We start from the raw sequence: 12,383 nt of genomic DNA, 5'->3' as shown, positions 1-12,383 counted from the left end.
TGTTCACAAGCTGAAGGACAATTGGGGAGAATTTACTGTCGTTCCCTCTAAAATAACGATTTAGCCTCACAATTACAGTTCTAATAAAGTATACTTAAAGCATACGTAAGATAAACGTACGTAGAGTAGGATGTATATCAAAATGGTTTTAATTAAGGAACAAAAGTCGAATAAATGTATCAGCTATAAAAGTTCTTTGTTTTTCTATTCTTTTGTAATTCGATCGTTCTGGTGCAATCACATATTTGAATTTTGATGTTAATACAAACATTAACAGATTTCTTGCGGCATCGACCTTATGTAACCTGTTGTTCACGCCGTGTTGACTACCGGTGGCCCATGAACGTGTACCTTCTTATTTGCCAAAGTACGAAATGTGTAGTCTGAAGGCAAAGCCTAGAGTGGGTCATCGATGATTGGCAAAAAATCTGCGAGTCGAGAAACTTGTAAATAGAGTAATAAGATTTCAGTTTGACCTTAATCTCTGCGAAATAGAAATCTCCTTTTACTTAACAGTAAATAATGCAATCTAAAACGATCCATATGCAACGATGTGTCTAGGTAATCGTTCTATTATCCGAATATTCATTTTTCTAACTGGTACTGATTACGTGGAGATTCTACCATCTTCTTACTTCGATAATTTCGATATCTTGCAGGGGGAGATGACACGCGAAATGAAATGCGTTTCCCAAACGCTTAACTTGGCTCCCACCAAGTTAACGAAATAACGAGGTTGGTAGGGTAATATATATGTAATAACGGAGGGCGGTCGATGTTACATGTCCCGATATTATCTCATCGACACGATTACCCAATGGCCGTTGAAATACGTAATATCGAAAACGTGACGAGGCCAGTCAATCGGACCAAAAATGCTGCGCTATACTGGACCGTGGACCGTGCTTCTGCCGGCGTTTTTCTGAACGGTTGCTGCGAGTGAAAGTGATCTGGAAATTGTATTGGTGCGTGCACGCACGCGTGTACCGTCTCGGTTTCGGCGTATGCGCAACTTTATACGTCATAAATAACAGCGTCCACGTTTTGCAACCCACTACTGGTAAAAATGTTTGGACAGGTGCGGTTTTGTAACACTGACTGCATTCCAGCGGAAGGGTCCAATGACGGTCAGGTACGAGAGCTTCGTGAGAGACCGGAGATTAACGAGCTGGAAATTTTGCTCCGCGAGAAAAAAAGCGATCATTATTGTCATTACACTTCACCCATAGCTTGATGGATGTAAGATCATTTCCCATGCGATGCAGCAACTTCAGTTTTCTTCGAATGCATAATGAACTTTGCGTTCAGGCTGATATTTTGTTGAATTAAATCGCGCAAAATTGCTATTTAAACTATTGTTTCATGCATGTATGCGTATGAATATGGATGGCACATTGATATGTAGATAGCCTAATCTAAGATGAGCAAAACACAACGCGATTTATCGTGGTATGTAATCCGTAAGGACTTGATCTATGACACTCTATCTGAATAACTGTTCTGTTAGTTAAACTATCATGTTTGAGAAATAAAATATTAATTGAGTAAAACGATGCCGGTAGATGAATGATAAATGGAGTGGAAGTATGGTATGTTAAAAAGATAACACAAATCCATGTAATGGGAAAAATACATGTAATCATTAAACTTTAATGTTAGGTATAGGATAAGAATACAGTGAATTCGAATCAAAGGAAACAAGTGTTTAGTAACGCCAGTTTTATCAGCACACGATAAATCTCAATTTACTAAATAAATATTATGTTTCGGGATAAGTCTTTCAATTTCTTCATGTTGTAATCATTTCAAATGTAAGCGATGAATGCAAGCAGTTACTGATTGTCAACAACTATTAAAATGAGACGCAAGGCTCGAATAATCGTATCTCCTCTTCCAAAATTGTCCACTTTTGTGCGCAATCTGAGCGCGAATTAGGAAGAAATTACTGTACTTTTAAAAAGATATGATAGGTTGAATCAATTAGCAGGTAAAACAATGCTGAATGAAACCATGTAAACGTGCTAATTATACTAATACTGCCATTGTACAAGGTCCCTAAGCGATGAAAGTTCTACACATAACAAGCAATTATAATGAAACCAATTATATTTACGTCATTCTTGCATCATAGAGGACACCTTGCAGTGCTCTGTAGTTACTACACGCATCTCTTAGATATGTAATAAAGAAATGGAGGAGACGCGACAGGGTCAGTGCCTTTTTCTAATATAATTACTGTCATCCCATCAAGGATTGACATTTAAAGAAAAATTAGAAATTTGTATAATACCCCTAATTCGGTTAATGTAGTCCGACTATTTTTAAGTTTTTTGAATGTTGTGTTATATCATTATCCATTTTGTAAATTTCAACGGATAAATTTTTCAATTTATGAATTTCTAATGTATCAACACTTGAATATTATGAATCAGACGCTCTCTAAGAATGTTTAATTTTTAACATTTAATCGTAAAAAATTTTTAGCCATGACCTAAATTCGTCGACTTTAATGATCTTGAAATACATTGCCAAGGTCCATATTCTGATCGATTTTCTCTTACACATACATATATGGTTCTCGTTATATCACCTATATAGGGTGTCTCATTTAAATCTTCGCAGTCAAATATTTCGAAAAGTACGAAAAATATCGAAAACTGTTTGAAAGAAACGTTGTAGCATATTGAAGAGAATTGATTGTGCCGTCACATATTTGAAATTGTGATGATATTGAAAAATCTCTCAAAATCTAACCGTGAACACAATTGAAGTTTGACAAACAAATGGAAACGTCTCAGAAAATATGAAAACATGCATAGTATCGGATTTATACATTTTTACGAATATCTGGTAGAGAGAAAAGTTGTTCAAAAGGTCAATCTCAAAAACCTGTATCTATGTCATTGAACTTTGCATACTTCGCAGTATAAATCTGCTTTGAATTCTCTACAGACGTAGAATTACAAAAGTTCAAATATTCAATGTCACAGAAAATTAAATATTAAAGTCTTGCTATAATTCACTGACGACACTTTTAATTTCTTAGTAACTTTTTTTTTATTTGATAGATTTATTTTTATCTCACATATTTTCAATGCGATAATTAATCTTAATTGAATCTACATGCAAAATTAAGTTGAAGAATAGAATCAGATTTTTTCATTTGGCACCTCGTCTTCGGGAAAATCGAATACAAAAACCCGATGGCTATTCAAAATCGATTACCTTTAAAACTAGGCGTCAAATGAAAAAATGTTATCCTCTACTTAACGCATTATCGACAGCATTTTAATGACTCAAAAATAAAATAATTCATTTCTCAAATCTTTTTGAAAATTTCCTCCTCGATTAGGTCCGTACTATTAATTTAATAACGAGCATTTAGCATCAGCACGTAAGAGCAAAACACATAAAACATCTCTATCGCAATGTACACCGTAATGACTTCCAATACATCTTTTAGTTTCAAGTAATCGACGAATGTACCAATTATTTTTATATTCAAATGCATTTCTAAGATTTAAATGTTGCAATAGTGAAACCGAATAAAATTTGTCCATTACCAAGTCAGAAAAACTGGATAAGTGGTTTGCTCGAAACGAGTTTGCGTCCTTCATGAATTAAGTTTAGGTTACAAAAACAGGTAAGCGATCTAGCAAGTGTCAGATCGAAACCTGCATCCTTCGAGGTGATTAAAACCTTGCGTTGAAACGTTCCAATGCATCAAACATTTGATGTACATATATATATATACAAAAGATTTTCATAATTCCTTTCTTTACTTGAGAAATTGCAGTAGCTTCCAGTGCGGCCTTTACGCTATAATCGAACGGTGCTAATATCTACATTCGCGCCTTCTCACCCGAACGTGATAAATCATTCCTGAAAGAGAACGTATTTTCTAAATGCGCACGGAGAAGCAAAAGTGTATCAGTGACTATACGCACATTAGAGAAAGTTGCGATCTACGCGTGTAGTTTATAGTTTCGAATCGAACGTTGTAAAACTAACTTTCTGAGATCAATTCACGTGGTGGTCTCACTTTTCTTGCACAGGATCTAAGTTTTTTTTTATTTAACTGGAAGTAACTTTCACCGCGGATGGTGAAAATTTAGCAGACACACTCTGAATTCCAGTAGAGAATGGTAATTGTTTTCTATAAAAACGGAAGAGAGATAGAGAGAAATTGAGACTATTTACAAGCTAATTTACTAATGAATCGTAATTAGCGGATTCGCTTAGTACTTCATGTAATCGCGTGTGTTACCAGTCCATTTTACTCGTTGTTAGGCGAGGTTCATTCATTACGATCTTGATTATTTGCATTATGCAATCATTGGAATGCATCGGAATAATCGTGTATGCATCATTCATAAACCAATTTTGAGATACGGCTGCGCTCGAGCCGCAATGATAACGGGATTGAATGATGAAAGATGTGAGACGTGCGGTTTTCCACTTCCTACGTTCTCAGAGCGTTCTTCAACGCTTGCTGGCTACTGTCAACCAAGCATGCACGTAGAAGGAGACAAATATAATCTGTTCCTCTCTTAGATTAATTATCAATACCGTTGTTTTCATCCGCGTTATTTAAATCTCAGCAACAGAACCCCAGGAAGATACGTGAATATAATCTTAATGGTTCGTAAAATAAACTCTTCGTTCTGAAAACATCGTGTTAAACAATTTCAATGAAGATAAGAAGAATATTGAAGACATTTTTGCTGAAAATCCGATTAAAAATCTATGTATCTCAAATCTGGTGAAGGAAAATTATCCGAACGTTAAATTATTGAAAGTTATTTATTTTTTTAATTATTATTTAAAGTTATTTATTTTTTTAATTATTATTTAAAGTTATTTATTTTTTAATTAGTGACCATAGACGAGTGACTTTGGAGACCGTTATAAGCAAACCTAAAAGTCGATAAAATAATGTTTGTTTTCAGATGAAATCCAAATCTAAGATATAAGAAAATGATGGTTACTTGCTCATTGATTGATGATTATATGCCTTATATGCCTCTTATTTTTTCATGCAGACTTCTCTCTACCTGTATTGTGCCAGGAATTTGGTGACGTCCTGTTGAACATACTGCTAAAATTAAACCATCTGATTTTGAGAAGTCATGCATTTGCAAATCTCGTAATAACTTTCAACAAAAAGACGAAAAGTAGAAGAAGAAAACTGGTTAAAAAAGCAATTTGATGAGCACCAATTTGCTGTAACTAAAGGCAGGTTCAGACATAACCAGTAATTTAGTTTAGTAGCTTACTATGTATGGACATAACATTTTCGTCGAGTAGATCAATTTCGTTGGATTCTTTTGGACGAGTAGGTTTCCCTCACTGCTAACTGTTGCAACAAATCTGGGCGCGTTTGTTTAACAGAATTCATTACTTGATCTCAACGAATTCCTTCTACAAATCCATTTTCTAATCCATACACGTTTGGCTTGTGTGTGTGCTTCGACTTCTTCCAGTAAAATCTGAACCGTATTTTTATTTTGTTTATTGCTACGCGATGGCGATGCTGTCCATTTCTCCGTGAATTCCAAAGCTCAACTAATCCGGACACCTCCTTATGAAGGAAACCGTTTACTAGTAAATAGCTGCCTTACTAAATTAATGGACTTGTCTGAACCAGGCATTATGCACATTTGAAGTGAATTAACGCCCGTCAATAGGCGCAAACTGTAAAGTATGTTGCCAACGGCGAACACTATCGGAAGAGATAGGTGTAGTACGGATTGTTGTCTGCAATCTCTCTTCCTTCTATTTGCTTCTTAAGAGCATCGAAATAAAAAGAAAGGTCCGAGTAATTTTAATGAGTACAAAGATTAGCGATAGGAACTTGAACTGCTCGAAAAATGAAATCTTAAATTTTGAAACATAAATCACAATCAATGTAAAATGCGTATATATGTAGGAGAAACATTTCTAGAAAACTTTCTACGAAGCTATACGTATCTGCTTCCTCTCTAGTTAGAGTGGAGATATTTGTGCAAAATAAAAATTTTGTTGAGTAATTGTATAAAACGATATAAATTTATTCGTTTAATAGTTTTTATCAATTAAAAATAATGTTACAATACTTTCAAATTCTTCTAATGTTTTCGTTATCTTGTATTTCTCTTATTAATTTTTACAATGAATGTATAAAATCCGCAGTCTAGTGGTGTAACTGTTTAAATACTAAAACGTGAAAAATGCATCCGGGAAATAGAAACACGAAAGCGTTCTGCACTAAGGAAAAGAGAAAGCAATAATTTGACATGATGATTTGGAATAAAAATAAGGAAAAGTTTGAATTTTGTCGTGCTGGTAGATTTGAACTATTAATAACGTACAAATCAAAACTAACTAATTATCTCTATTTTTGAATAGAGCATCGCTTATCAATTGATTATGTACACGTATGTAATTTTTAGTCTGTAGGAAAACAGTTTCGAAAGTCTAGGTTATACTTATTATATTACGTCGTGCATAAGAAAGTCTGATATAGGTACATACACATGTAGCCTATTTGCGAACCTGTACCGTATCTCTTTCAAGTTCACACTACCGTCGGCTATGATTAAATTTTCTTCTACGTGGTTGGTTTAACGAATTAATTGAAAAGTATCCGCTAAACTTGGCGTATCCTAGGTGTCCTTTCACTTCAGCCATGGTTCAAGTGTGCGTAACTATAATATTACCGTACACACAAGACGCCGGAGAATTCGCATCCTTCTTGCAAATAAATTCCCTCGAAAACTATACGTAAGGAATGTTTACTCTAAATTAAAATCCAAATTGTATGTATTATTAAACACACAAATAAATATTTTATAAAATGCTACCCATAGATAAGCTCTCGGTAAGAATATAGTTTCGGTTTGAAGGCATTCATTCATTAAAGCTGAAGAAAGGCAACGACTCTACTACTACACGACTTAGAGGAATCGATTATGTACGTTTTCCTGCATTTACCGTAGGTGAAAAGGCGAAATGCGCGTCGATCGAACGATACTTTAATGAGCAGTAATATACGATAACGTGGGTTGAAGTGCAGTGGGTCAGTGGAACAGGTGTTAGTAGGCAGGCCCCACTATTATGGTCTGTACATCTTTCCTGTTGGTCCCTTACTATCGCAAGCATGCTGAACGGTTACAATCCACTGATCCCACCATTCGCGGGGTACGGTGTCACAGGTGGTAACGGAGATTGGATCCGTTCTCTCGAAACTTTTCGATCGAGCCGCGAGAGAAACTCGCGGCGATAGTCGCGACTCGCGACTAATCAGTCTGGTATGGTAAGATTGAAGAAGTAGAAAGGTACGAACGATATTGAAGGAACTGTTTGAACAGCCACTTGTTAATGAGGCTGGATTAGTATAAGGAAACTTTTCATGGACATGTCATTAACATTGGGGTTAACATCTGGCGAGAGAATCTGCCGAGCCCATCAGTTATACATTACCAACAAAGGTATGCCTTTTTAAAATATAGTTTCGGAACTAAATAATTATCTACGTAGGTAAATTAGTAAAATGATTTGCGAACTTCTTTCATTTGACATTAACTACTTGTGGAACCTTGTTGGAGCACTACGATATAATTTAATAGTAAATTTATACCTTGCTTGTTTATAAGCATAGACAAACGGGAAATTGCATTGTTCGCATTATAATATTTCATACAAGCTGAACTTTTTCAATGTACGCAAAAAATACTTTTACTTTGAGTGTGCATTTAAAAATAATGTTTTGGTGAATATATGCATTCATATTTGCACAGAAAGCATACAAACATTTTTACATTAACAGTATTCTCCTTCGCGTACAATTTGTATGCTTCCATCAAAAAATGTGTCGTTTCTTTAGATGCTAAAAGCAGTAGCGAAAATTTCAATATTATCTAGTGTTTCCATTTGTTTTACGTTTGTTACAACGTTAAATGCCCCAAGGGCTGCGCAACACCGCAAAACATTAAGCGAAAGAAAACTATTATTTCAAGTTCACTGAAAGAATGCTCTATATCGGTAATCAAGCTTGTTAGTTGGAACGGCACTTGGGCTGAAACCAGGTAACATGTGCATTCCTCGCGATGGAGAAAACGAGAAGTTCTTACGATAATTCAAGTTTCTCTAGAAGAGTTAAGAATTTCTTCCTGATCTCGATGCAGGAAGAAGGAAGGAAGCATGATTATTCCGGGGTAAGAGGAAGCAGATACGTATAGCTTCGTAGAAAGTTTTCTAGAAATGTTTCCTATATGTATACGCATTTTACATTGATTGTGATTTATGTTTGAAAATTTAAGATTTCATTTTCCGAGCAGTTCAAGTTCCTAGAATGGTTTTCAAAGGTCCATAACATAGTCTCGTGTTTCCATTTTTATTATTATTAAAATCGTGGATCGTGCGAGGACGTTGAACTCGTCTCGACACGTCCTCTCTTTTGCGTAGAAAATGTACGTGCACCACGAGTCGTTTGAAAAAATTCAGTAAGCTGATCTTGAAATCGCCTTAACGCCTTCACTTAGGTAAGTTTCACCGGCGCATTCCGACGAGCCCCACCATTTCCTTTAATCCCCCAGTAGCAGGCTTTCCAATTCGTTGTATTCTTTGAAATAGAAATACATACACAGTCGTGTATATATATACACACATAGTCGTTTTTATAGTTCGTGTCACTTCGATGCGTAGAACTGTAGTATAAATCATAATTTCCATCTAATCTTGCGGAAAATTCTAGTTTTCATTTGTTTTCACGATTCATCATCTTTAAATGGTTGCGTCGCTTATTGACACGAGATAGTCCTAGACAGAGTGAACACAGAGCGATGCTAGTGTTAGAATAGTTTGCATTTGCTAACACACTTTCATCTCTATTTCCTGTAGAAAATAGAAAAAGGAAATCTACCACACACATTGGTAACACATATGTTACGTTTCTTAAAGATTGCATGTCCACCAGGTCAAACCAAACGTCACCTTTTAGGGAAAAAGAATAAAGCAACTGTATAAGAAACTTTTCTGGGCGTTAATGCTGCTGCAGAGACATAGCAATGTGTGTAACGAAATATTGCACTTTTTATAAAGATAATATACTAGAATTTCTCTATATTTAATATCTGTCCGCCTCGACTGCACTTTATTGTTTGCATCATATTTCAAGAACGAAATGTCACCACGAAATTTCACCGAACTATTTCAAGAAGTACAAAACAGACTACAAAATTACATCTCGTTACAAAACTTGTTTTTTACTCTGATGGGAAATACAAATACACGTTGTCCAAAAAGGGTACTCGTCGGTTGAATGTAGGATAAATTAAATATTACGAAATATTTCAAGTGTTTATCATACCGGTGTAAAACTGAAGTATATAGGAATTTACGAGCCAATAACAGTGTTACGTAAATGTTGGTCACTACTGTTCTGACATTCTTTGAACTGAGAGTGCACACATTCCTCCTAATATTAGTGTCAGTTTAGGAGCTGTATTATCTTCCAATGAATCTTATTCTGCAGATAACACCACCCCGGAAATAATAGTGCGGTTTAATCCGGACACATAGGAAGACAGTTGGCGTTTCCCTTCGCGGAATGACCTTACAGGGAAGACCGTTACGAACTGCTTGAATAGCCTGTTCTAAGGTGCAACAACATCATGCTAAAACCATGTCTCTACTGTAAACTCTAAACTACCGTGAACTCCAAACTACTCCAGGCTGAAGATACGCTTTTTCCGTGAAGATTGTCTTTCTGAATATTACATGTATACATCCCTACACGAGTTTCAATCCCACCCCAATAGCTGGTGACCGCGTTGGGTCATCCTCCAACTATCGGTTGTCACACGAATATTTACAAGAGACTGGCAAGAGAAAGTTGGGAATGATAAGTAGCTCGACGTTATATTGCCTAACACATGTGGATGTTATTCTTGGAGGGTCTGGTTACCGAATGTCACAGCCGAGGGTGCCTAGAAACCTCTGTTAATCACATTTAGCCCTAGACCATTACTCCCACAGAAACTGTAAGAAGGTAAATCTGCCATTTTGTTATCAATAGACAGGCAATTTTAGCATGTCTTCGGTTCTTAATAATAATTTTTGGCCTTGTAAAATTTGACGCACGGATGAAAATCTCTACATTGTTCAGAGTTTTTTAGTTATTAGAGCCAAAAGTTTAGGGCATAGAATACTTAAGAAAATCATAACACGAATAATATTACAAATATCAACATGAAACAGCCAGCATTGCATGCATAAAGATTTAGTGAAAAATATATCATGTTACACTGCACTTTTTAAACAGTTATAAACAATATTTTTAATACGGTAATACATTACTAATATATTTAGTGTATACCAGATCAAGAGAATTTGTGCATTGTGTGTTTTGTGTCATTTCTATCTTGCATTATTGTTTAAAGTGATATACAAGTGTAACCCATTTAATCTACCGCGTTACGAAGAATTGCGGCAGGATCTTCATTTGCGCATCGAATTCATAATGCAGACATAACTTCTACGTCACTCTTGGCATTGCGATGCCAATTTTACATCGCACCGTCATTCCGTTTTCGTTCACTATTTCTCTTTATGGCTAGGAGAGTTCGGAGTTCATCCTGCACCTTAACAGTGATTGACATAATCATGAATCGCGAGCCTGCAACCGTATGGGCACGGACGACGAAGTACCGTTTCGTAATTTCATCCCGAAGAGATATTTGTTTTTCTCGGAACTATAAAACGTTCAATTTTCTAAGGATTAAGTTTCTACGATTCTTTGAGACAAATGTTGAAGAATATTACAGAAATTAAAAAATTACTGAAAAAGAAGAATACAAGAAAATCACAAACACTCGGAAAATTATGTTATTGGAGAACATGTAGCTAAATCAATGTACTTCAGCCATATGTAAAAATTATGTGGAGCACAGTGCCAAAAATGCAGTATTTTCTGTGTTTCGTTACTGTCAAAGGAAAATTTGTAATTGTAGCAAAATCTTTCTATTGTAACTGTTCGAAATACTCGTATTATTACCACATCTTTTATCTCTATGATTATAAAATTGTAACGACTTTATAATAATTGTAAACATAGCTTGCTTGACTTTAATACATTTTATATTTGACTTGAGTTTAGTGTATTTTATATCTGACCTGAATATAGTATATATTTTATATTTCACTTCAATTTTAACCCTTCGAGGTCGTATTAAGTTTATACATAGTATTTTGCTGTAATGGCTTAGAGCAGATATACGACTGGATCGGTGTAAACGTTGTGGTGGCTGAGAGTAGATATACGACCGTAAAGGGTTAATACATTTTATATTTGACTTCAATTTTAGTAGATCCAATAACAGAGGCTGAGTTCTAATTAATATTGCTTAATAAGAAGAGACTTACCGTGTTTAAGTTTCCCAGATTGGGTAAGAAGAAACGACAGAGGCTTGGGGACTGTGTCCGAGCATAGGCTATCTTGTTGATCTGTCCTTACACCGAAAAGAGCGTTTCTTCCTACTTTCATGTACTGTCTGCCCATCGTTTTGGGCGATCTGATCCCAAACAACGACCCTATTAACTTCATGTTGAGATTTTTTGAGAAATCTGTCGACAAACAAGTCTTGAAATTTGCTCCAAACGTGTCCACCGACTAATTGGCTCGTAAACGTATTTTTTGTGAAAGTCCTATGGTACCATTCACACTGCAATAATTTAAGATAATTCGTAGTATTCAAGATCATGAGAACGATAATCCGAATGGGTTTGTTTAATTATGCTCCCCTGGCGAAATAGGATACGTAGAATAATTGGATGTTCTGTGCTCTGTTTGTCGTCACTACACCGTAGAAATCTCGTCATAGGTAATCTACGATGTGTTACTTGTGGAAAGTGTTATCTTACGGCACTTCTCAGAACATCGTATTCGGAAATGCACATGACTTGTCCTTGAAACGTTGTCGAAAGGCATAGGATGTTCTTTGTGTCGCAACAGATCAATACATACAATTTTTACCCGTCAGCTTTATTTCAATTATTTCAATTTCTGTTTTTATTCTGGATTGTTCCCTCGTTCTCTTATGCCGTTATTCATAAAAATGCCTTATGATTCACGTTTATTCACTGTGCGCCGCTTTGAAAAATCGTCTTGTCCTTTTCTGAAACACAAAAAGAAATAACTGTCAAATCAAATGATAAACTTATACAGTTTTCTCCCCAATTCGCGCTCAGATTGCGCACAAAAATGGACAATTTGGAAAGAGGAGATACGATTATTCAATTATTTATAGTTACCGATTGTCAACAACTATAAAAACAGGATGCAAGGCTCGAATAATTGTACCTCCTCTTCACAAATTGTCCATTTTTGTGTACAAGCTGAGCGT

At 35.6% G+C, this 12,383-nt stretch overlaps 1 protein-coding gene across 4 annotated transcripts in view; it reads right to left on the bottom strand.

The window, feature by feature from the left end:
• Positions 1 to 12,383, bottom strand: part of dsb (scavenger receptor class B member debris buster) — a 49,424-nt gene that overhangs the window by 18,094 nt on the left and 18,947 nt on the right. For 3 of the 4 annotated variants that reach the window (XM_076523225.1, XM_076523223.1, XM_076523224.1), the window contains one exon: positions 11,404 to 12,155. The exons of the other annotated variant lie outside the window; for it this stretch is intronic. In XM_076523225.1, coding sequence (XP_076379340.1) covers positions 11,404 to 11,584 — 181 coding nt within the window. In that variant the 5' untranslated portion in view covers positions 11,585 to 12,155. The remainder of the gene's footprint in view (positions 1 to 11,403; positions 12,156 to 12,383) is intronic. 4 annotated transcript variants of the gene reach the window in all.

Source organism: Megalopta genalis, chromosome 6, assembly GCF_051020955.1.
Source record: "Megalopta genalis isolate 19385.01 chromosome 6, iyMegGena1_principal, whole genome shotgun sequence".
In the NCBI taxonomy this organism is placed as follows: Eukaryota; Metazoa; Arthropoda; class Insecta; order Hymenoptera; family Halictidae; genus Megalopta; species Megalopta genalis.
The sequence above is the reverse complement of the archived record's forward strand: the minus strand, read 5'-3'. Positions and strand labels throughout refer to the sequence as shown.